Source organism: Ovis canadensis, chromosome 3 (genome assembly GCF_042477335.2).
Source record: "Ovis canadensis isolate MfBH-ARS-UI-01 breed Bighorn chromosome 3, ARS-UI_OviCan_v2, whole genome shotgun sequence".
Taxonomy (NCBI): domain Eukaryota; kingdom Metazoa; phylum Chordata; class Mammalia; order Artiodactyla; family Bovidae; genus Ovis; species Ovis canadensis.
The window spans coordinates 13,636,448-13,662,955 of record NC_091247.1 but is presented as its reverse complement, the minus strand read 5'-3'; the positions used below and the strand labels follow the sequence as shown (position 1 = coordinate 13,662,955).

At 42.2% G+C, this 26,508-nt stretch overlaps 2 protein-coding genes across 4 annotated transcripts in view; one reads left to right on the top strand and one right to left on the bottom strand.

The window, feature by feature from the left end:
• Window positions 1–2,157: 2,157 nt before the first annotated feature.
• On the bottom strand, window positions 2,158–26,125 carry RBM18 (RNA binding motif protein 18). Of its 2 annotated transcripts, none has more exons than XM_069582557.1 (6): window positions 25,694–26,125; window positions 22,579–22,707; window positions 12,907–13,033; window positions 9,897–9,983; window positions 7,912–7,997; window positions 2,158–4,170 (listed from the first exon to the last, which is right to left on the bottom strand). In XM_069582557.1, exons 2-6 carry the CDS (start codon window positions 22,689–22,691, stop codon window positions 4,011–4,013), a joined length of 573 nt encoding a protein of 190 aa, XP_069438658.1. In that variant the 5' UTR covers window positions 22,692–22,707; window positions 25,694–26,125; the 3' UTR covers window positions 2,158–4,010. The 2 variants fall into 2 exon arrangements, with proteins under 2 accessions (XP_069438658.1, XP_069438659.1); XM_069582558.1 differs by lacking the exon at window positions 25,694–26,125 and adding an exon at window positions 25,393–25,603.
• The window catches only part of MRRF (mitochondrial ribosome recycling factor), a 55,056-nt gene continuing 53,958 nt past the window's right edge, over window positions 25,411–26,508 (top strand). Inside the window, exon 1 of one of the 2 annotated variants that reach the window (XM_069582551.1) lies at window positions 25,411–25,925. The gene's annotated coding sequence lies outside the window, so the exon portion shown is untranslated. The remainder of the gene's footprint in view (window positions 25,926–26,508) is intronic. The other variant, XM_069582550.1, reaches the window with a different exon arrangement.

The window sequence follows — 26,508 nt, the reverse complement described above, 5'->3', positions numbered from 1 at the left end:
TTCCATGAATGGAATAAACTTCAGAGCAGGGGTTGGCAAATTTTTTCCATGAAGGGCCAGATGGTAAATATTTTAGGCTCTGTGAGCCATACAATCTTTGTTGCACTAAACTCTGTAATTGTAGTGGGAAAATCACCACGGACAATATGTAAATGAATAGACATGGCTATGTTCCAATACAAGTTTATTTATGGACACTGAAATTCAGAATTCATCTAATTTTCATGTGTCACAGAATAGTATTCTTGACTTTTTCCTCAACCATTTAAAAATGTAAAAGCCATTCTTAGCTCTGTGGGCTGTACAAAAAGAGGGCACAGGCCAGTGTGCTGACGCAACAAACACTGGTCTAGTATTCTATCTAATGCTCTCCTATTAACAACGTGATCCTGGCCAAGTTGCTTTGTCTCTCTGTGCTTTTCCCATCTGGACAGTAAGGAGGTTATGTGGGAGGGCCTCTCAAGACCCTTCAGTTCTCAAGTACCACTATTATGATTTTTCACCAACAAATATTTATTAAGCATCTATTACACAGCTGGCATTATTTTCTTTTTTTTGGCCTCACTGTGTGGCATATGGAATCTTAGTTCCCTGACCACTGAATGAACTTCTACTCCCTGCATTGGGAACTTGAGAGTCCCAATCACTGGACTTCAAGTAAGTCCCTACCTGGCATGGTTTTCAATGTTGGGACATAGCAGTGAATAGAAGTTCCTGCTCCCAGGGAACTTACCTTCTAATAAAAAAAAAAAAAGAGACAGCAAGCGCAAGAGAAAGTAACTTCGTATATGATGTTAGGTAGTGACAAGGACTATTTAGAAAATGAAGAATGGGGAGTGATTAGAAGTGACAGAGCTAATTTTACATAGGGAGGTCAGGTAGCCTCTTGAACATGGTCCTTTGAACAGGGACTTGAACAAATAAGGGAATGGACTCTGTGAACAGCCAATGCCAAGGCCTCATGGTAGGACCTCCTAGCACTCAAGGAATAGCCAAGCCATGAGGCTGAAGCACAGTGAACAAAAGGGATAAGAGGCTTATAGGGTCAGGCAGGTTGTCAGTGACAAGTCATTTAGGCCTTTGGATTTTATTCTAGGTGTGACAGAAAGCCCATGGAAGGGACTGACATGCTCAGATGGAGAAAGGACTGCTTTGGTTAAAGTGGAGGCACTGGGTGGAAGCTGGGAGATAATTAGGCAGGTACCGCAAGAGTAAAATGACTGGACTCAAGATGAGGGTTTTTAAACATTTTTTCAAGATGTATTTTCAATGTGGAGTTGACAGGATTTGTTCAAGGACTGGGTAGAAGGAACAGGAGAGAAAAAGAGACATCAAGGATAAATATGGTAGAATGAAATCATTTTTAGGGACATAATGATTACATAAAGGAACTACTTAACATTAACTTGTAAGGTAAGAATTAATCTTATTCTTTTATACAGTAGTATTAAAAATGTAGATATATTTGGTGATTTAGAAAGTATCTGTACATGCCTTAATAGACAAGGAACAGTTCTAGAATATCTGGTTTTACAAAGCTGCTGCTGTTGATTTTTGATATGCTTTGAAAAATCTTTCATGTGATTTTTTTCCTCCTAATATTGAGATTCCAGTTATAGAAGGTCTACTGGTTAGGGTTATATTTTGCTAGAGATAAAGAAGAGCCGAGATTAAGGAGATATGCCTCTCAATTCTTCACTCTTGTAAAAATCAAAACTGTGACATAATTTTAGAAAAACAGTAAGCCCACAAATAATTTTAAAGTACAGATAACCTCCTAACAAGGAGTTTACCAAGTTAACACTCATATTTAACAAACCTTTAACCAAACTGCTTTCAGCATATTTATAACACATACCTTTATTCTTCTGAAACCCTACTTTGAAAGAGGGACCAAACACATTTTCCTACTTCAGGGGCCTTCCATTAACAACTTTCTTGGGAACAGTTAGATGTACAGTGAGAACAGCTAGTCTCTTTACTCATCTCTAACAGAAGGAGGCAAGCAGAAAGGGTGCAGAGACCTGCCTCTGGGATCAGAGAAGGCACTTAGAAGCAGCATCTTGCCTGGACACCTCCATGGCCAAAGGAGGAACAAGCCTCCTAGAGAGCTGCAGTCTTTAGTGCAGGAAATGGACGAGAGAAGACACAACCACAGACACTGTCTTGCATTTATTCACACAAAGGAGTAAGAATCGGTACAAATAATAAACATTGCTTTAAATACAAATAAATAGCTCTGGTTTCTAAAGAAAACAACTCTAGATAATCCAAAGTTAAGTATTTTCTAAGTTCCTATTAAAAATAGAAGACTATTTATTTTGCATTAAGTCCTATTCCACCATAACTCTTAGAGGACCTCAAGGGTAAAATGGTGAATTCTATAGAGAAGTCACCAGAAAAATGGGAGATAAGGCTCCCGCCTCCCTGAACTATCCCCCAAACAGAAGGAAAGTTACTTGCATCTAACACTGAGCTCTTGAGTTTTGCAGGCAGAATAACATTGAAAGATATCTGAAAGTTTTACCTTGGGAAAGGTGATAGGAATTTCTCTGAACCACTTCTGTGAATTAAAACACTTGACTATGCTGAAGTTTTGGTTCAAGTGTCTTAAATTCATTTCTGCTCATAGGAAGACTTAAGCTCCTACAATGAGAGCCTCCTCTTGCTGGGAACAATGACAGTAAACAGCTGTAATCGCTAAGAGTGGCACCTTGAAGTAACAAAATGATTTATATGCTAAAGAAGCAATGGTGCTGCCCAGTGAAACAGTCTGCCCACCTGGCACCAAAATGACCAACCAACGCTGCTGATGGAAACAGACTCCCAGATCGGTTGTTTTTCTTCCTCTGTTGTTGTATTCAAAATGTTCAAAGTGGCAAAAAATATCTGAGAAGTAGGTTCTACAAATGAAGAATTGTTTTAAAGTCATGCAATCTTTCAAGCCTTTATAAACCACATAAAACATGAGGTCATTACAATCTTGGTGCCAGAGCAGTGTCTGCTCCGCTGACTTTCCGTGTCCACTGTGTGTCCCCATCGCACCCCACACAAGACAATTTCTTCTACTCAGACCCCTACGCAATTATTAATAAAGGTGTAAGTTTGATAGAGAATCAATATAGCAATGTTTAAGTTTTCAAAGATACCAGCTTTTCTATTTAGATTGATCATGATATAATTCCAAACAGAACATTCTCATGCTATTAAAAATAATCTCATGCAATAAATGAAACTTTAAAAGTCCCACACTAATAATGACATTTGGTATTATAGAAGGCAGGAATATTTAGATTTTTAAAAAAAATGATCACGATAGAATACAAATTGGATTTTCAAACAGGACTTCTGCTGTGGTACAAAGTGCTAAATTTCGGTCTAGTTTTGTCGACGCAAACACTTTTTAAAGATATACACCATGTTTTCCTAATTGGGATTTTGAAACAATAAGCATAATTCTTAAACAGATTACCACAACATTTGCTCAAAGAACCAGCTCTTTTTGCCAAGAACTTTTTCTTTTCAGTCCAGTTGGAGGGATTTCCACAGAAAATTCTGGAACAGCAGTTTCGAGCATGATTCAAAATTTCTTACTTCCCTCCTTGTTTTCTTACTTTTTCTTTATGTCATAAAGACAACTGAGCACAGAAAATTTTTTTTTTTTTTTAAAAGACAGCTCTTAATAAATTAAGTTTCCTGATGTGAATGATAACGTTGTGTTTCCCTTTCTTTCTGGCACACTATATAATGTTTCTGGAGTTACAAATCCAAACAAACGAGCCAACTAGAGCATCCCAGCATTCAAGTCACAGTTTTGGATAAAATCCTATTTATTCTGGATGATGCTCAATTCCACACATACTTCAGGGAAGAAACATCCATAAGGAGGACATCCAAAAATGTTATGTTACCAAACGCTAACATGTGGCTGCTCTGTCGGGTAGTACTGCTCACAGCTATAAGTACAAAGGCAGAGGGCCTCAGGTGTGGAGAGCAGTCATTCATAACCATCATCTTCGAGATTTCCAAGCTGTTCGAGAATAAGGAGTAGTCCTTTTTTTATCTGGTGGCTTGAAGTAGGAATAAACAGGCGCCGCTGGATATTCTGCATCAGGATTTTCTGCCATCATTTTCAGCTTTGCTTCGATGGCTTTGATCTTTGCAGTGACACTGGAAAAAGGACAGCAGAGCATCAGAGTGGGCCTGCGTACATTCAGAGAATACCTATGTATTTCATCTTCTTTGTGGCTCTCAGGCATATCAGAGAAGCAATGAGACACTCAAACACAAACATTTCATAGAAAACAGGACTTCCCACAAGCTGCCGGGTGCAGCCAATAAATTAATAAATAAGAACAACAAAAGGAATACAGTTCTGTTTGGGAGGAAAAAAAAAACCCCACAAAAATAATTGTTCTTATTTTAGGAAAGAGATCAAGGGTGAAACATCTATTAAGCTTTTTCTGTAAGACACTGTTAGGAATACTTTGTATATTGTTACACTTAAACCTCAGACACCAACACTGTTCAGCACCTTAGTACCTGCAGACAGTAGGTACTCAAAGATGATTTGTATAGGGATTGAAAGCAGAGTCTGAGGGAGAGAGATGTGTACTCCCATGCTCATGGTAGCATTATTCACAACAGAGAAACTGTGGAAGCAACCCAAGTGTCTACTGAAGTAAGAATGGATAAGCAAAATGTGGTATACACATATGCTCCAACATGGAAGAACCAGGAGGACTCTATGTTAAATGAAACAAACCAGGCACAAAAGACAAATACTGTATGATTCTACTTACATGAAGTACTTAAGAGAGCAGTCAGAATCAGAGACAGAAAGTGGAATGATGGTTGCCAGGGACTTGGGGGAGGTGGGAATGGGGAGTGATTGTTTAATGGGTATAGAGCTTCAGTTTTACAAGAGAGAAAGAATTATGGAGATGGACGGTGGTGATTGTTGTACCTTATGAATGTACTTAATACCACTGAACTGTACACTTAAAAATGGTTAAGATGGTAAATGCCATATTATGTGTAAATGCTATATTATTTACCACAATAAAAAATGGAAGAAATAATTCATGTAGGTTATATTCTTCATTTTGTAGACAAAGAAAAAAAGGCACAGAAAGGTTAGTGCCCATAGCTAGTAAAGTGGAAGAGCTGAGATTTGAATACAGCTGGACTCCAGAGCCATACTATGAACTCTTTCTTATACAGTACCACCTTCTGAATCACTGAATAATAATGGAAAAAACATCCCGGAAATTCTACGAAGTCCCTTTTTACTGACAAATGTGTTTAGGCTATCATTTACAGAGTACTTACAATGAGCCAGGAAGTGTGCCCAGCATTTTACTTATACTGTTTTCTAATCCTTGCAATAATATTTCAAGGGTTATCAACCACATTTTTGTTGTTGTTCAGTAGCCAAGTCATGTCCAGCTCTCTGAGACCCCACGAACTTCAGCACACCAGACTTCTCTATCCATCGCTATCTCCCTGGGTTTGATCAAATTTATGTCCACTGAGTCAGTGATGCCATCCAACCATCTCATCTTCTATTGCCCCCTTTTCCTCTTGCCCTCAAATTTTCCCCAGCATTAGGGTCTTTTCCAATGAGTCAGTTCTTCACATCAGGTGGCCAAAGTATTAGAGCTTCCGCTTCAGCATCAGTCCTTGCAATGAATATTCAGGGTTGATTTCCTTTAGGATTGACTGGTTTGATCTCTGTGCAGTCCAAGGGACTCTCAAGAGACTCCTCCAGCATCACAGCTCAAAAATGTCAACTCTTTGGTGCCCATCCTTCTTTACGGTCCAACTCTCACATATGACTACTGGAAAAACCATAACTTTGACTACACGGACCACATTTTATAGATAAACAAATGCAGAAGGGTAGTGATTCACCCAAGGTTCACATAGCTAACAGACGGTGGAGCCAGGACTCAAGCCCAGTTTATCATCAAAGCCCTTGCTTTTTCCTTTTCATTAGGCTGGGAGCTGAGTAGCCATGTATTAGAGAGAAGGGGTGAGGAGACACTGCAGAAGCTGTGAGGAATTTCCTTCTGATCAAGGACACCACTATCCCTAGATCAGGATGCAACACACTCAACCAGAGTATCTTTTGGCTTATGGCTTCCTTTAGTTTCCACTTTGACACTGTCAACAGTCTACAGTCAGGGATAGAAACTTGGGAGGGAATGTATACATAGCCTTGAAGAAATCCTCAAAAAGCATATATCTGCATATACTCAAGATTTTATGAGGGCAACGTAAAATTAAAAAACTTAGTTGCCATAAAAAAGAACTCTGAAGTCTCACTGAGATGCATTCCACACCTTTTCCATTAATGGAAAATTAACAGCCAGCCATCCGTTCTGTATGAGACCCAGGGAAAACAACCTTCTCTAATTAGGTATAGATGTTAATCAAAACACGTAAGCTGAGGTTCTCTGGATTAAAAGATAAATGGAAAACACCAGGCTAGATCATTTAGTAAAAAGAACAAAGAGTGAAAGAAATGAAAGACACATTCACAGTACCATGGAGATCACCAAGCATCAATGCAGTTGTCTGTTCCCAAGAGGAGTTAGATTTACGAAAACCTCCATGAAACCATAGTGACTGAGGAGGTTTAATCTTAAGGGGAAAACAGGACAGCTGAAATAAGCTCCTAGTGAACTTATTGAAGTTATTAATTAAAAAAAAATTGGGGGAGTACAAAATAAAGCAGCACAAAATTAAGAAAACATCAATGACATTAGACAAATTGGTAAATATAAAATTAACTATCAATTTTATTACTTCTGGGAACATTTCAGGATCACCCCTCCTTGCAGTTTAATGTGATGCTTGTAAATATCTTCTGTTCGGTGCAGATAATATACAGAAAAGTTTTCGTGTTTTTTTTTTAACCCTAGCCCTCTGTCCAAACAGGTATCACTTTCCTGACTCTATGACGTGTTGATTTGGGACGCATGAGAGGCTGGTGCTCTTTCACATGTCTTGCCCTTTCTTGGAGCAGGTGTTAGAACTGCAGTCCTGCGCTGACAGCCTGGAGCTTCTTGCAAGCAGTAACTGAAAGACTGAATTCTCAAGCTCAGTAAACCTGGCTTTGAATCTGTGCTCTGCTATTTTCGACCTGCGTGATATTGGCCAAGATACCTCCCTAAACTTCAGTTTCTTCTTTTATAAAATGAATACAAAGTACTTTCACCAGAATTTTTATACTTCAGTGACATACAGCATGTAAAGTGTTTAGCACAGAGCCTGCTTCATAGTAAGCTCCATAAATCTCAGCTTTTGTTCTTGTTAATTAACATTTCTCCCTAGGCTATGGTGCAAAGACAACCCCTCTACTTCTGCTCACCCTAAACTTCCCCTTTCTTTATTCAACCCTCAACTCCTTCTGTTTTGAATTAACTCCAAGGAAGTAACTGACAATTTGTACATACTGGAACCAAAACTGTTACATTTGCTGAAATGGTAGATAAAATTAAAGTGCTGTAAACCCAAATTCTGTATAAAGGAACTCATAGTTGGGGAGGAATTAGGGTATAATGACAAACGTTGAAGATAATCAGGCCTTATTAAAATGCTTGTTTTATAGCAAGGACTGTATCTGATTTACCTCTGTGTTCCCAGTGCCAAGTATAATAGCTGGTATGTGGTAGGTATACCCAGCCTCTTCTGTGTGTATGAACTGTATAAATAGCTGGTACACACTCTTGGGGGTATGGAGGGAGGTGACATGTATATATTCTGGAGACTAACTGGACACATCTCTCAGCATGGCAAAAGTTAGTAGACTCCACTCTAAAGGGTCTGAAGGGTTTCTAGTGCCAGAATGAAGAAATGGCTCCAGCTCTTGCAATACTTTTGTCTTCCTACAGGACACCTTCTTACCTTAGGTTAGATTGCGCAGGCTCAGTGCTTGAGGACGGCTCAAGACTAATTGGAAGGATCTTATCATTCTTGTTGTGATCGTATCTCTGAAAGTAAGAAAAAAGGCAAATTACCCCACCCAGGCAGAAACCAGCCCTTTACTGTAATGCATGTGTTCAGAAACCCTAATCTCACCAGTGTATCCTTAGACAATATGTGTGTTCAGTCTCTCAGTCATGTCTGACGCTTTGCGACCACATGGAGACTGTAGCCTACCATGCTCCTCTGTCCATGGGTTGTCCCCAGGCAAAAATTCTGGAGAGGATTGCCATTTCCTCCTCCAGGGGGTCTTCCCGACCCAGGGAATCAAATCCGAGTCTTCCGCATTGGCAGGTAGATTCTTTACCACTGAGCCACCGGGGAAGCCCATTGTTAGATTATTTCTAGACAATCTTAGGTCTGCTTTGTGTTCAGAATTAATGCAGAAGTCCAGCTTTAGCATAAAGGTTATAAATGTAGAAAAAGAAATTTAGATGAGGCTTCCCATCTACACATTAATCCTCCTTATTTGGTGGAGAAAGAATTTCAACCTTGGTACAGCTACACAGCAGGAATGCCCTCTCACATTCTGATTCTGACACATATCACTTCCTCCAATAGTTATTTCACTTTATTCCAAGCATTTTAAAGTTTGCTTGATTGCTGCAAAGTAACAACCATAACATTCAACTCTTCACAGGTTTATGTGGAGAAGAGAACTAGTAATGGCTTTCAGCCACTGATACAGAAAACATTCTCCAGGAAAGTACAGTTTATTTGATGCCAGATAATTATGTACTTCTTTTAAAAGGTAAATACAATGTTAAAGAGCAATGAGGAGTCTCTGGTCAAAAAGACATGTAGGGCACAGAGATTCTCAAAAGAAAGAACGAAGCATGACTTATTTCTCCTGCAGATCTTTTTAGTGAGATGCAGGATGAGAAGATGATAGCCAGTCTGGCAAATGAGACTTGATTTTCTTTTGAATAAAAAAGCATTTAGAAATTCTCCTTGTTGTTTCTATTTTTATGGTGATGGCTCCTGGAAATTGAGAAGGCTCTGTGATTACCTGAAATCCTGAAATACTCATAAAGATCCAAATTATCTGCGATCTGTTTTTGAGCTTCGACACTGAACTCAAATGTCTTTATTTTGGGGACTTTTCTGGGGAGCTTGCTGGGTGGAGTCTCTGATCAAACATTACGGTCATTTATAAAGACTGAGGCTCCAAATCTGGTTGTCACCAACCTTTGTAAGCAGGTCTGTTAAGACCACAGTGCAGGAAGAAGAGAATCAACTTTGTGGATTGCTCCAGTGTAAACGCATACTTAACCTGTGCTGGCTGAAACAGAATACCATTCTTTTCTTCTTTTTTCTTTTTTAATGGTTGTAGCTTTTCCAGCACATTTTCCCAAGAGAATAACTAGGAGATAAACACAGCAGTTCACCACTGCTTGGGCCTTGGAGTCAATACAGGCATTGCAAATCCCACAAATAACTCAAAATCTCTCGAGTAAGGAAATGCCAGTGCTTTAAGCACTCTTACAAACTACCCATTTCTCAAGTATTTAGAATAAACAATTCAAACTTGCCACAGAACTGAGAGGCTGGGAAGAGTCTAATAATGCCTAAAGCAACTAATTTAAAAAATAAATACATTTTTTTCCCCTAAAGAACCCCTACCAAAAAAAAAAAATGATAGAGGAGTAGACACATCAGTCACATGGAAAAATCAATCGAAAACAGAATCTGTGGGTATGTGGAGGGAAACGGCGAAGGAACTTAATCCCTCCTGAGATGTTTCTCAAAAGAAAAATCTGGCAACACACATGGTGAATACAAGGAGACCAGCGTGTGGTTGTTCCAGATGTGCAGAGGCTGGGATGCAAATGGGCGCGTGGACAACTGTCTTTTCCAAGACTCATTTAGGACAAGCTGATGCAGTCTTTCTAGCCTGTTAGACTCACCTTTACTTGAGCGTGTGCCCAGCGCACCACCAGCTTCTTAGACAGGGCCAGCTTGCCGTTGAGACACTGGATGGCCTGTTCTGCTTCCTGTTCAGGAAAGGGATTAACGTCAGTAGAAGACTCAAATGTCTCACTAGCTTTGATGGCTGAATTTCTTACTGTTTTGGTAAACAAGTGGCAAAGGATTCATAAGTGGAAAAAAAAAAGGCAGAATAATAAAAAGGGTCTGAGACTTTTTGTAAACTCAAACAAAAATTTAAATCTTGCCTCTGCCACTTACTGGCAGTATAATATTTAACAGGTCATTTCATCTCTCTGGATATTAGCTTTTTCGCCTACAAAATATGGATACTGCTTGTTCCGAAGTGGTCAGAGGAGGAGAAGAGCACATGTAAAGAATGGACCACGTGGTGTGCCCTCAACCAACGTCAGCTAACGGTGTTGCTCCTACTGGGTGGTATCTTTCTACACAGTTCTGTAAGTTAGAGTAACACCTACTACGTCAAGAAAGTGGACTCCTCCTGGGGACTCTGACACTATAGCCTGGACCAGGGCCGATACACTCTGAATCCAAAGTGAGCTACAGTGAAGCTACAGGGCTTCAAAGGATATGGGAGTGAAGGAAACCAGGCCGGAAAAAGCAGAAGTGAGTCAAAGAGGCTATGAGCAAGGTATCTGTGTGAGCCAATCTCTGCACCTGGCTTTCAGAGCCAGAAGTTCCCTGACCTGTTCCCCATCAGATACGGGAGCAACGAGGTTGAAAGGAATTCCTGAGGCTGGATAATAGGCACTCGAGGACATTCCCAGGAAGCCTGGCTGTACTTTTCCATCCTGCCAAGCCTCCTCTGCTCCATTTGTATCCAGGAGGCATTCGGCCAAGTGTTACCCACATTTACTGGGAGTGAAGAGCCTGTTAAGGAACAGGAAGAGGAACAAGGGGAGTCCGAGGCCTCAGCATAAGACATTCTAGTCTGGTTTTACCAGTGATTCTTATTCCTCTGGGTCTTGCCAGTATGATATTCAACAGATATCTCAGTACCCACTGTGGATACTCACTGGCATCTGTGCCTCACTATGGCACGCAGTGTTAGAGGGACAGAGGAGATATTTTATTCTTCTTTGAAGTTTCACTTAGTGAGCTAGAATTTATATGACACTATTAATTCTGTAGCATCAATAGTCATAAGACGCCAGCAAGTGATAAATAGTTTTAAAAATAATTTCCTATCTTTCTAACTTGTTCCAAAATTCATGTATCCAACAGTATTATTAAATGCCAAATATGCTTTCCTATGAACCCTCACCTACTCTCTCAACTTCCTAAAAGGTAAGGAGGGTGTGTATTTTTAATTTCCATTTTTAGATTAAAACTGAGGTCAAAATAATTAGACTTGCCCAAAGTTAACAAATAAAAGAGCTAGAAATAATCTCTGTAACTTCCAGTTTAGTGTTTTTAAACCAACATCTATCTTCAACATGACCAATGATTTTAGTGGTCATGTAAAAATCCTCAACACACACTATCATCAGGAAAGAATTAAGTATTTTAAAATATGAACTATGTAGAGCATAGTTCCCTCAAAAAAAAAAAGCCTTGAATAATTAGAACAATAATGTATCGTGTATTGCCTATCACATTTGCAAAAATTAGAGGAAAGTTTTAAGAAATCCCCAGCACTGATAGGACAAATGATATTCTCAGATAGTCTCAGAACATACTGACATGTTATTTCTTGAAGGCAATTTGGCAGTCATATTAAGGAAAAAATTCATGGCCTTTGTTGACAACCACTCCATTTCCATGAATACAGTAAATATTCATATAGAGCTAGAGATGTTCACCACATTGCTTACACATTTGGAGGTTAGATATGTAACTTATCACATATTCACAGAATAAAATATTATGCAGTCATCAAAGACGATGCTGATTAGTTTTTAAACTGAGGTCCAAATAATAAAATGTATTATAGATCAGTAAATTTTTACATCTATCTATAGCTATACCAGTGAAACCACAATATGATACAGAATGTTATGTTATCTTGATATGTACCGGATAACAGAAAAAATTTTAATTTACTTTCAGTGGTAAACAGGATACACGATCCTATTTGTGTGTTAAGAGTTGTACATGTATGTGTTCTTTTAAATTGTGCACATGTGTTTTTGCCATTTTATGTATATGTGTGTGTGAATGTGAAGACAGAAGAGACTAGAAAAATCTATAACTGAATGTTGAAAACTGATTATTTCTGGGTTTTAGACTGATATATGAAATTTATCTATATTTCATCTATAAGAAACAAGTATTACTTTTATAGGAAAAATATCTGAATATAATTATCATTAATAAAACAGAAACTAGGCAACATTCTCACATATCACTAATAAAGTCACAGAACTATAAACAGTGTCTCTATATTTAGTAACATTCAAATTCAAGTCCTTTATCAACACACGTCCACTCTCAGGACTACATTTTAATAGTAGATCCGTGGACACACCACGGTTGAAGCTGGCGCTCTCTTTCTCTGTGTATATTCAAACTTGTCCACATTTATTCAGAGACATTGAGGAGGAGGATACATTTTTAAGAAATCAAAATAAAAGAGAGTTTGTGGGTGGCTCACCACAGACAGGGAGGGTTTCTGCACCATGGGGCCAAACTCTGAAAGAAAAGGCGGCTTTGTTGGCCAGCCACGAAAGAACCAAACAAAAGAGAACAGGGAGGAGGACATCCATGTGCTTAGTGCGGGCACCCCAAAGCATCTGGTCAGGAAAGTAGGTCAGCCGCCTCAGCCTTCCAGCCGGCCAAGGGCAGACTCTGAAAGCTGGCCGCTAACTCGGCTGCTGACTGAGGGTCTCCTTTAGGACTCAGAGCCCAGCATATGAGGGCGAGTCAGACATGGCTCCTGCCCACAAGGAACTGCTATTCGAGCAGTCAGGAGGGCTGCAAAGATTAACTACGAGAGGCTAAGCACCGGGCAAGGGGGAGAAGTTCAGCTACCTGCTTTGTTTCAAAGTTGACGAAACAGTACCCTCGAGGCTGTCCCTCCAGAGCACCTGACTTGTGGAAGAGGAAGTCGAACTGCTTCACCGTGCCAAACTTCTGTAGCAGCCTGAGGAGGTGGTATCTGTGGAGAAAGAACAGCCCCTGAGACGCTCTGGGGGTCTGGCTGGCCACTCAGCCGGAGCGCGAGATAAAAGCAGGAGATAATTCACCCCAGGGACAAAAACCTCACACCCCTCTCCCCTGCCTTGCCAGCTCTCCTCCAAACTGCACCGTTAGTTTATCTGGCAACCAGAGTTGTTTGCCTGTATTTGGAATGGGAACTAGAACTGCCATGGCTCTGCATCTGTCCAGCACAAAAATACCAAACAAACAAACAAAAAAACCCACCACACCTAACAAACAGCTGTCTGGCCCACAAGCACCATTTGTTTTTCTTTTTTAGGAGAAAAGTTCAAAAATAGTGTCGATTTATTTATTTTTAATTTCTTGGCAATGACACAGTATTTGTGAATAACTGTAACTCCATCAGAAACACACACCCACACTCCCAAAGCCAACCCTACCTCAAAAATAAACAAAGTAACACTTACACATTCACACAAACAAGAAAACAATTCCGGAAGACTTCCCCTTTGGATCTCACAGTAAATCATGAGTTCCTACTTGCACTTGAGACAAACTCTGCCAAAAGCCAAACCACAGCAAGTGGCACTTCCGTAAGTGCTTGAGAGTCTCTATCCCTGACGCGACTCAATGAAAGGACCATGTAGAACCACAACATGATGGAGGCCAAGAGTTTCCACCCCTAATGCAACTGAACGACAGGACCGTGTGGAACTGCAACATGATGGAGGCCGGTCTCACATGAGCAGGGATATCTGTGCTTAGTCGCTCAGTTATGTCCTATTCTTTGTGACACCATGGACTGTAGCCCGCCATTTTTCTCTGTCCACAGGGATTCTCCAGGCCAGAATACTGGAGTGGGTTGCCATGCCCTCCTCCAGGGGATCTTCCTAACCCAGGTCTTCCACATGGCAGGCAGATTCTTTACTGTCTGAGCTACCAGGAAAGCCCAAGAATACTGGAGTGGGTTGCCTATCCCTTCTCTACGGGATCTTCCCGACCCAGGAATTGAACTGGGTTCTCCTGCATTGCAGGCAGATTCTTTACCAGCTGAGCTACCAGCTCCGGGAAGGCCCGGAATCTGGCTGGTCCTATAGATCATCCCACTGTGGGTAACTCCCCAACCTCTGCTACTTTAACACAATTCATGTGTGGTCGAATAGAGAATATATATGGGTAAGAAAGACATTTACTCCTGGCAGGAGGTACACCCCAAGCTCTCGACTGCCACTCTGCCCCTCACCCTCTTCTTGGATTCCTTTCCCTAAAACTTATTTGGTTTCTATAGAGCTTTTAAGTTATTCAAACAGATGTGGCCTTAACAGGTTGCTGTGGCCAATCTCAATCCCGACTTCCTGTCATCTGATGTGAGGGTGAGACAAACCAACCGCTCTCCCATTTCCTTTTCCTTTGGCCTTCCTCCTGGCATCCTCCGCGCTATTCAAATGGAGTCAAGGCTTTCTCTAAACAATGCTGTCCCTGTGATACTAAAAAGGTATCAGCCCACATGCTAAATCTGTTATTACTGGGAATTCTACCCCACAGGGAGTCAGTAAAGCTGTCGTTACAGCCGCATTTATATTCACATTGTTTTCTAGGAGAAACTCATCAAGATTTTATTCTTGAGTATGAATCTCCTTTGGGAGGCAGAAAGATATGAAATGGATCATAAGCTACACTAAATTTGAGACTCATGCACACCAATAAGCAAGCCCGTTATCCTGGATCAGGTACCTGACACAGTGGAGCAGGGAAGACATAATACAGGTCTTATTTTGGGACAGGATGCAAGGATCCCAAGGCATATTGTGGATATTAATCTGGTGTTTAGACCTATTTTGAAAAAGAAAAGAACCGTAACCCTCTAGTTTCCAAATTCTTAATTTCCATCTCGACACCTCAGCTGCCAGTGAGAATATGTGAGGTGATTCTTTAGGGGCAAGGGAGACACCTAAAGTGCAAATTTCTGGTTTTATTTGATTTTCTGAACATGCTTACGGCAAGAGTAAGTCTCTCAAATGCATAGACAGATGGGCTGGAAGAATCTCTCTGGGTTTTTCATTCACAGCTGCATCTTCCACCTATTACACCCATTCAAACCTTAACGCAGCACCAGTTGCCATGAATGGTGGGTCAAACCTGATTTTTTTAAAACAACCTAAGGCCACTGTGGGCTAGCCATCTTTTCATTAGCTCCATTCTGCTTAATAGCAGGAAGGTAAGGTGATCGGCATTTCCTAGGAAATGAATTTTAATTTACTCAGGGAAAAAAAAAAACCAAAAAACTTCTGACAGATTATTCTTTGAAAAGCTAACAAATGCATTCTGCCCGAGAAGAGCGACCTTAAGATTCCAGGAACATCTGCTTAGGTCTGTGTCTTTCAACTTCTCCGGGATTTCTTTTCTTGTTTGATAATTTCTTGAAATTGTCGGAACACCGAAACAAAAGGAATGAAGTGTTTACTACTTTGCTTCCTGGAGATGGGGGCTGCAAGCTCTGATAGTGAAAAAAGCCTGAAGACTCTTGCTTTCACATCTGCAAGCACTTTCATCTGCTATCGGAGCACAGGAGGGCCCGTTGCTCATCAGAGCCCTGCTACACTTAATGAAATGTGGGCCCTGCAGCCTCAGGAGTTGAAGAACTGGTACACCAGTCCCACAGATACTTCTGCACCGCAATTAGTGTGGTCTGAAATGGGTTTTTAAAATGGCCTTCCTGCCTCACGGCACGGAGGGAATTCATCTGTATGAACTGGATTAGAACAGACACCTCTAATGTGTCAAAAACTGTACTAGGTACTTGGACTAACTATCCAGATAACACAGCTAGGTCTCTGTCTTCAAAGGCCCAACATTCTGGTTCGAGGAGAGAGATGTGTAGTCAAACAATGAAGCTTGCACACAGAGGTATGTATGTGAGCACACAGATGAAGAGGACCTACTGCACAGAGAAGGTGGTGGTTAGTGAATACCCTGTGCGAAGAAACAATGGCAAAAAAGACCAATCCATCAGCAGAGGGTGTGAGCTCTTACATAGTAAGAGAGGAGGCTGACAGGCAGGCAGGGGGACAGGTTGTGAAAGACCTGTGCTAAGTGAGGGAATTTAATGCGATGCTGTAGGTACCGGGAAGTCAACGAAATGACACTGAAGATTGATTTTAATGCCCAATTTGTTTTAGAGAAAACTATGAACTTATAGGGGAAACAGTGTCAGACTTTATTTTTTGGGCTCCAAAATCACTGCAGATGGTGATTGCAGCCATGAAATTAAGACGCTTACTCCTTGGAAGAAAAGTTATGACCAACCTAGATAGTATATTCAAAAGCAGAGACATTACTTTGCTGACTAAGGTCCGGCTAGTCAAGGCTATGGTTTTTCCTGTGGTCATGTATGCACGTGAGAGTTGGACTGTGAAGAAGGCTGAGCGCCAAAGAATTGATGCTTTTGAACTGTGGTGTTGAAGACTCTTCAGAGTCCCTTGGACTGCAAGGAAATCCAACCAGTCCATTCTGAAGGAGATCAGCCCTGGGATTTCTTTGGAAGGAATGATGCTGAAGCTGAAACTCCAGTACTTTGGCCACCTCATGCGAAGAGTTGACTCATTGGAAAAGACTCTGATGCTGGGAGGGATTGGGGGCAGGAGGAGAAGGGGACGACAGAGGATGAGATGGCTGGATGGCATCACGGACTCGATGGACGTGAGTCTGAGTGAACTCCGGGAGTTGGTGATGGACAGGGAGGCCTGACATGTGAGCGACTGAACTGAACTGAACTGATGAACTTATAGAAATTACTATGTGGTGGGTCTCTATAGTCTATGCCCTATGTTATTAAATGGTCTTACTTTGTTTCCAATTTGAATAAGCAAATAGTAAAGGCTGTTTCATGCAAACCAAACCATAAGAAGAAACATGGGTCAGCATAAGCAGCAGCATGGGAATATAAGGAGAGAGCTGGGAGAATCAGGGTTGTGTTCAGGGGGAAGTATGGTTCTTACACGCTCGCGAATTTATGATCCCTTGCATTTAGCTCTGAAAGTCTGCATTAGAAGGACATTTCCACCCAGGTGCCTCTCCTCTGCTTTTAAGTTTACTTAATATACCCTAGGCTGACCTCTTCCTCCCCACATACTATGCCCTCTCCAGCTATTCCACTGGCCAATGTGGACATTATGCTTTTCCATTTCTCGGGCAAGAAACAATGTGATCGTCTTCAGCTCTTCTTGGCTCCTCTTTAGTCACTTCCCTCATCTCTCAGACTCCACCCATTGGTCTCCAAGATCACAGTCTCTATCTGGGTGATATTAATGGAAAGTCTGTAGCTAATCAGCATCTTTGTCTTTGCCCCTCCTGTTCATCCTACCACTGGTGTCTGATTTTCCTACTAAAACGTCACTTTCACGATGTCAGTTTCCTGCCAAACACCCACATGAGTCTCTTCCATTGATGCGTAAAATTCAAACTTTTTTGAATAAATTTTACAGATCCTATCTCAATCTGATGGCATTCTCTCTCTCCAACTAGTATTTTCATTATCATTTAGTATTAAAATCCCCCTTTCACTAGTGGCTCAGATGGTAAAGAAAATGCCTGCAATGCAGGAGACCCGGGTTCAATCCCTGGGTTGGGAAGATCCCCTGGAGAAGAGAATGGTTGGCTACCCACTCCAGTATTTTTGCCTGGAGATTTCCACGGTCAGAGGAGCCTGGCAGGCTATAGTCTATGGGGTTGCAAAGAGCTGGATATGACTTGAGTGACTAACAAAAGGTCTTAGTCAAAAAGGTCTTCCTGATGTTCTACTCACCCAGTACTGGTATTCTTTTAGTTATGATTCACCTTCCATCAGGAATGTCCTTTCTTTTACAATTTCAGCTGACTTTGTTCTTTCATACTTCTTATGCATAATGCAGTGGCTATTAATTTGGCTTTCTATACAGTACATTTGGTATTTGAAAAAGAAAGCAGCATTAACCCTTTCAGAAGAAACCGTGGTATGGAAAACAGATAATGTCTAAAGACAGTAACTTGTTCAGCTTCTCTACTGAAGGCACTAGTAGTGATGTTTAAAGTTGTTATTTTTCCTTTACAGTTAAGATTGTGCCCCGTAACATTTAAAAGAAGTCCTTACACTGAAAAACTTAGACTAGGATGCTTTTGGTTACAACTGTCCAATTATGCGGACTGTTAAACTATTTGTGTAAAGGTCACTAAATTAGGCGGTGGGAAATTAGTTCTATCATTAACTACTTTAGTGAACTGAGTCAACTCTTAACCTTTCTTTACTTACAAAACAGGGAAACATTTATCTGTTCCACTTGCATCACAAGATTTCTACAAGCTTAAGTAAGAGACATTAATGACATAGTAGAGCTGGAAGACATTCAGTTGAACAGTCTTACTTTACAGGTTAAGAAATATCAGACATAGTATAGTTGAGAGGAATCAGAATGGAGTGGAATGAACAGAGGCATGCAACCTGCTATTTCCAAAACTAAGAGTATGTCATCATTCCCTTAAGTCCAGATCGTTACACAGACACTGCTGGCATGGAACATAGTCCTAAAGGGGTCTGTATTGAGGCTACAGTGTAAACAGAGTATCAGAGTGCTCACAGTCAGTCAGCAATGCACATTCTATTGAGAACAGGTTGATGGACATCCTACTGTAATTTGAACAGGACTCGGATTAAAACTGGGCACACACATGTAGGATGAACAGAATTATTTTCACTTTCATGCATTGGAAAAGGAAATGGCAACCCACTTCAGTGTTCTTGCCTGGAGAATCCAAGGGATGGGGGAGCCTGGTGGGCTGCCGTCTACGTGGTCGCACAGAGTCAGACACGACTGAAGCAACTTAGCAGCAGCAGCAAACTTTGAAAAACTTGAGTAGAAAAGGTTCTTTGCTTTAACTGCCAACCACTCATGATGGTAAATATATACCATCACTTGTCTTCTAACAAGAAGTGAGAGAACATCTGTGTAGGAGGGACATTTAATCAGTGTATACGATAACAGGAAGAGGGATGGGACAGAGTAGGGACTTGTGTAGGACAGAGAGATAAGAAGGGTCTGTCAAGAGGGAAATAGCACGAACTAGGAGAGATCTGTGGTGGTGTCCAATTAACTACAAAAACTGGAGGCTGCTCTGAAAAATTGTATAGCATGACATCAGAACTTTTAGAGATTTGGGTTCAAATAATATTTTCTGAGACTGAACTATAAGCTGGGTACCACATGCTCACACAAGTTTCAACATTCTTCAAAGTTTGAGAATGATTGTACTTTAATAGGAAAAGGAGTACGACAAGGCTGTATATTGTCACCCTGCTTATTTAACTTATATGCAGAGTACATCATGAGAAACACTGGGCTGGAAGAAACACAAGCTGGAATCAAGATTGCCGGAAGAAATATCAGTCACCTCAGATATGCAGATAACACCACCCTTATGGCAGAAAGTGAAGAGGAACTAAAAAGCCTCTTGATGAAAGTGAAAGAGGAGAGTGAAAAAGTTGGCTTAAAGCTCAACATTCAGAAAACGAAGATCATGGCATCCGGTCCCATCACTTCATGGGAAATAGATGGGGAAACAGTGGAAACAGTGTCAGACTTTATTTTTTTGGGCTCCAAATTCACTGCAGATGGTGATTGCAGCTATGAAATTAAAAGACGCTTACTCCTTGGAAGAAAAGTCATGACCAATCTAGATAATATATTTAAAAGCAGAGACATTACTTTGCCGACTAAGGTCCAGCCAGTCAAGGCTATGGTTTTTCCTGTGGTCACGTATGGATGTGAGAGTTGGACTATGAAGGCTGAGTGCCGAAGAATTGATGCTTTTGAACTGTGGTGTTGGAGAAGACTCTTGAGAGTCCCTTGGACTGCAAGGAAATCCAACCAGTCCATTCTGAAGGAGATCAACCCTGGGATTTCTTTGGAAGGACTGATGCTAAAGCTGAAATTCCAGTACTTTGGCCACCTCATGCGAAGAGTTGACTCATTGGAAAAGACTCTGATGCTGGGAGGGATTGGGGGGAGGAGGAGAAGGGGATGACTGAGGATGAGATGGCCAGATGGCATCACTGACTCGATGGACCTGAGTCTGAGTGAACTCCGGGAGTTGGTGAAGGACAGGGAGGCCTGGCGTGCTGCCATTCATGGGGTCACAAAGAGTCGGACACGACTGAGCGACTGAATTGAACTGTACTTTAATAATTAGGCTAGGTCCATCATCACCCACCTTGAAAGGAACAGGATCTGGAAGTTTATGTACTTCTAAGAAGATCATGTATTTCTATAAGATAAGACCTACCTTACTACAATGTTAGGTTTCTTTGCTGTAATTAAGTATACCAAATGAAGCCACACTAAGCATTTGGTAAGTTACGACTGGTAGTTATATCTTTAAGAAGACATTATAATAGATCAGTTTGTTTAATTGAGAAAATGTTTTAAGATAAGGAATCCACAGATGAAAGACAGTAGAAATGATCTCTGGTGATACAGAGGTAGGAACCCACAGGAGGAGCCAGCAAGGCCCTGATTTGTTGTCTGGTCCTTGATATCTTGAGTAATGGATATAAAAAGAACAGAGATATCAGGGGAAGAGTTTTTGATGCAGTGTTCCTGTTCATGCTCCAACTAAAGAAAACGCTCATATACTCCCACTTATGACATAAAGTGAGGTGGCAGTTGCCCATTTGAACCTTCCTGACAAGCAGCAGGATACAATTAGAACAAGAGTATCATTACAGGGAATCGCAGCCAAAACAATGGACATTGTTTCCACGCTCCAGATTTCCATTCAGACAAGCAGAGGTGGGAATGGAAACCACTCTTGGGAGCATCCTCTCACAGCTTGCGTTTTAGATGATGGAAACGGCTTCTCTGTTTAATTTCCTCATTAACTGAGAGCTTGGGCAGGTTCACACATTCATCCTCAAGGCCGCAAGCCATAAAGAGAGCCAAAACAACTGCAGTCTATACTGAAGGGCCCTGGTGACCAAGGCACCATAATTAGGGGCAACACATCGTAAATACCGCATTTCCTAGAGGGACCAACAACACCTACACTGAGCCACTTTGAGCTTGAGCAGGTTTAAGAAACCGAACACTGTCATGATCCTTATGTATCAGTTTACATCTCTTTCCTCTCTTATAATCCCAACCCTTTTATACACCTCCTCTGACCCTCAGACAAGCAGATTCCCTTGTCTCTTCTCCCTATGTTTTAAACACCATCCCCAAGGAAGTTACTTCCAGCACTGAGGATATACCCCATGCCTGCTTTAAGCGGTGACCCTGTACAGCTCAATCCACTCCCCTTTGATCTCCTGCCATCAACCACCACCAGTCCCTACTTAAGGAAAAATCTCTCAATTCTCTCTGCTTAGAGACTCCTTTCCACTACAGTATCTACAACGGAAACAGTGGGGAGTTGAGACAGTTCAATCGGTTTTGTCACCATGGGCAAGGCACTTCCATTTCTTGGACCTCAGTTTCATCTGCTGATAAAAGAGATGGAACAGATCAGAGGTTTTTCAAGAGTCATCCATGGAGCCCTGTAAGTGACTGCCCAAGCATGGGTGCTGCTGCTGCTAAGTTACTTCAGTCGTGTCCGACTCTGTGCAACCCCACAGACGGCAGCCCACCAGGCTCCCCTGTCCCTGGGATTCTCCAGGCAAGAACACTGGAGCAGGTTGCCATTTCCTTCTCCAATGTAAGAAAGTGAAAGTGAAGTCACTCAGTCATGTCTGACTCTTAGCGACTCCATGGACTGCAGCCTACCAGACTCCTCCATCCATGGGATTTTCCAGGCAAGAGTAGTGGAGTGGGGTGCCATTGCCTTCTCCGCCAAGCAAGGGTGGCTATTGTCAAAAGGCACGGGGAGCACCTTGTCCTCCCTTCAATCAGAGTAGCTCTCGAGGTTTTCTTCTACATATAGGTTCTGTACTTTAACAAGAGATGGCTCCTCAGATTTAAAAACTTTGAAAAATGCCTAGCATGGCACTTGGCATACAGTGGGCATTCAAATCATTCAATGAATGAATGAATGAACACCAAAGGGACTGGGGTATTTCTAAGATCCCTTATGAATTTCCTTGGTTCCATGGCTGCTGAACACGAATTAAGAGTCAAGTTGTATCTCTCTGCTATTTTGTGAAAATACTGACACTTCTGCTTGTTCGTTCATTTGAGGTAACAAAAGTATGCCCATGGCTGGTTCTAGGATATAATTTCCTCGTCAGTCGGTACAAAGATTCAAAATAGTTGAAACTAAGAGAACATTTTTAGGCAAGCAGGAAAAAGAAGTAATATATGGTTTACAGGGTATTCAAGTTTGTGCCTTTGCAGTAGAAGCGTCCAAATGTTAGAAAAATGACAAGATAACAGGCTAAAACAGCATCACATTCCCTTTAAAGATAATTAAAAAAAAACCAACAGGGTCAAAATATATGCAACAGCCCTTGAAAATTCTTCTGAATATCATCACCAGGAGCATCCCAATTCTGTAGGTGATGAGTTAAGATATCAGACTTACTCTGTGATTTTGGGGTCCAAGTTGCCAATCCATAACCGGTGCCCTTCCTGTAGGGAGCCCTCTGAAAGGATGGATGCATTCTCCAGGGGAAGAGTTTTGGTTTCTGCTTCCATCAATCCCTATGAAATACTAAAGGAAACGTGAACATTCAGACAGGAAAGGAGCAACACTTTGTGAACAAGATGCTTCGAACTCAATTCAACAAACATTTACTCAAGGAGGGCATGTCCTGGGCAGCCCTTCAAAGCCCTCAGTGATTCCACAACCAGGGCCCCAGCACCAGTTCCCTTGGGACAGCTCCTCCAGCAGCCAGAGAGCAAAAGCTCCCATTTTAGATGAAAGGGGTGTGGTTCTGTGTGCAGAAACTAGTTTTTCTCTTCTGAAGCCAGAGGCTGACTGGGCAGGAGGCCAAAGTCTCTGTTGCTACATGATACACCAGTTCAACAACTGTCACCCAAAATAAACCTTGGAAACCACCAGAAAGAGAGCCTTAATGACACTTAAGAGAATGGGTACGAAGAACAACAGTAAGTAATCAATTAGCTCTTAAAATGTTTAATATTTTGGGAGACACTGGGAAGAAGAGACTAACTTTCTCCTTAGTTATTCCAGCCCCCCATTTACTAGTTCTGCAAACTTGGGCAAGTTACTTAACCACTTGGTGCCTCAGTTTCCTCATCTGTAAAACTGGGATAATCAAGAGCTGGGCCGATTCACTGAGGTGGTACACCAAAAACATTAAGAACAAGTCATGGCACCTAGGGAAGCATTCAGTTAATTTTACCTTAAATATTACTAGGTTTAGTTCCTGAAATGTCTCATTGCACAGTCACAAAAGGAGGATGAGGGTTATGATGGAGACAGTAACGGAAAGAGCAAGAACCTTGAACTCAGAAAGACGGGTTTCAACTTTTGGTTTTTCCATAGGAAGCCACTTCTCTCTTAGCTTCAGTATCCTCATCTCTACATAGTACACCTCGCCCTGCTCATAACTTAAGAGTTGTTGAGAAGACCAAAAATGAGACCACAGACATAAGATCAAGCATTAATTAATGCTTAATATGGCAGAGAAAGAAAAAAATAAAAGGGCTGGGAAGATGGAAGGCTCTGCCAGACTTTAGAACTCCCTGGTACAGAAAATGTGTCATATAAAACCAGGAGGGCCTCCGAGATCAGTGCTGTATCTTAATAACAACTGCTGACATATCAAACATTGCCATTACTTTTATTTATCTCAGCACAGCTTATACAGGCTAACACACAGTAAGCCCATAGTAACCTTCAGGTAATTGTTTGTTAAATGTGTCTCTCTACACCCACACAGGGGTTCCCTGGTGGCTCAGATGGTAAAGAATCCATCCATCTGTAATATGGGAGACCAAGGGTTTGATCCCAGAGTCGGGAAGATCTCCTGGAGAAGGGAATGGCAACCCGCTCCAGTATTCTTGCCTGGAGAATTTCATCGACAGAGGAGCCTGGTGGGGTACAGTCCATGGGCTCTCAAAAGAGTCAGACATGACAGTCCACTGGGTCGCAAAAAGCTGGACATGACTTACTAGCACACACATACACCTACATGAGGGTGCTTTTCTTCTTCTCTCACTCTCGTGTTCAATCTGTTCTGTTCTGTCTGTCAAGTAACTACTAACTGCTAACCCCTTGGCTATGAAAACACAGAAATGAACATGCCACAGTTCTTGCTCCTTCCTGGGAGAAAGGTAAAACAGGCATGAATAGAATCCCAGGTGTGGAAACTGGAGAGGAGAAACATTCTGTCTTCTCCCTGCTTTCCTTTTCTTTTACTTTCTTACAGATCATTCATTCAAAAAATATTTTTACAGAGCCTCTATTTTCCAGGCGGTGCCTTGTACTGGGGACAGAGCAGTGAACAAGCAGTCTCTGCCCTCTAGATGCTTATGTTTGGAAGAGGAGCAGGACAAGACAAAAGCTAAATAAGTAATCAAGATGTAATTTGTGCTAAGTGCTCCAAACACAGTTAAGCAGAGGGATATGACAAGGAGGAATGGACTACTTTAGAATTAGGGGCAAAGGAAGACGTCTGTGGGAGATGACATCTGAGATGAAACTTGACTAATAGAACCTTTTGATTTTCTCATGTCTAAAAACAGGAACAATACCAACGGGGGTTAATATCACACCAGGCAACCATTTTTTGTGGGAAGAGTGCAGGATATAGGACCAAAAGATAGGCACTCAAATCCTGGCTTTTGCACCCAGTTATTCTGTGACTTTAGTAAGTCATGATCACCCCTTAAATGTCCCCCTCCTTAGAAAAGTTTTCCCTCATAGAGCAGGGCATCTTGTTCGTCTCTATGATAGCTACCTTTTTCTTTCCATATAATACCAGTTAAATGTGTCATGTACTGTTTCACTTTTCCCTTCCCTCACTAGAATGTAAGCTACTAGAGGGCAGGGCCTTGCCCATTTTGAGGATTCCATCTCCGGCACTCAGCACACTGCCTGTCTCCTGGCTGGTGCTCAGTAGTCACCCAATGAATGAATGAAGCAAGCCACTTCCCCACTCGGAGCCTCAGATTCTTCTTTCTTCCTACAAGGGGCATGATTATCCCTATCTTTTAAGAGTTGTTATGAGGCTTAAATACGACAACATGCATGATAGCTCAGCACAGGACTTTCCTAGGAACGGTAAAGTATGGTAAGCGATCAGAATGGCATACGACAATCAAAATCCTTTGGGTCTGCAATGGCGACAACCTCTTATATTAAGAGTTCACAAAACGCTTTTCCATCTACCTCCCCTCGTCCCCCGCCCCCTCTCCGCACCACGCTGACCTACAACTATCCTGGAAGCGACGAACAGTCATCTGGGGAAACTGAAGAGCAGAGAAGCAAAGGCGCTTGTTCCTAAAAAGCTAACGGTAACGGTGGGGTCAAGCCTGGAATCCCGGCTTCCCGATCCCTCGCCCGAAATTCCCAGATGCGATGGGTCATTACTCGGCTTGTTATTTCCGGGCCAGCGGCGGGACAATCCGGGGCGGGGCCTGAGAAGCAGTCTCGTTACGGCAGCCTCCTCTAGGGAACCCCTCGCGTGGCTGGCGCTTACGTGCCAGGGGCTTGAACCGGCCAGACTCACCTCGCGATCTCGGCGTCGTCCCCTCTGTTCATGCCCCCGAATCAGGTCCCGACTCAGCGGCCCGACGGCCCTCTCAAGGCGTATACACCTCAACGCCGCAAGCTGCCAGGCCGCCCGTGACGCACTACGCCCGCGCCGCCGTCCCGCCCCGTGACGTCACGACGCCCGCGCCGCCGCCGCCGCCGTCGCCGTGGTCGCGCGAGTCTTTTCCTAGTAACCTGGGCGCTAGTTGGTGAGTGGCCTCAGCACAGCCTGGAGGCGGGCGCGGGGTCCGGGTCCCGGAGACCTCTCTTCAGGGACCTCTGGGATACATTAAGGGGGCCTAAACACCGTCCCCGATGCGTTCCATTAAAATCCGGCTTGACCTTTACGGCTCAGGGCGGAACCTGTCGATCCGAGCGAGTCTCACGGGTTGGGGGCGGGGCTCATTTCATCACCTAGGGACCTTCAGAATGAGAGCCGGGCTTACTAAATAGCAGCCGGGCTGCTAAATAGTAGCAGCTGTTTAGTAGCCTGCTAACTGGCAGGAATATTTAATTTTCAGAACAGTCCTGTGGGAATAGGTTTTTTTTTTTTTTTTTTCTAATCCCGTATGCTGGAGAAACGCAAACTCGGAGAAATAAAATCAGGGTCGTATCGCTATGAGGGAAGTGAAAGTGAAAGGCGCTTAGTCTTGTCCGACTCTTTGCGACCCCACGGACTATGCAGTCCATTCTTCAGGCCAGAATACTGGAGTGGGTAGCCTTTCCCTGCTCCAGAGGATCTTCTTAAGCCAGGGATCGAACCCAGGTCTCCTACACTATAGGCGGATTGAG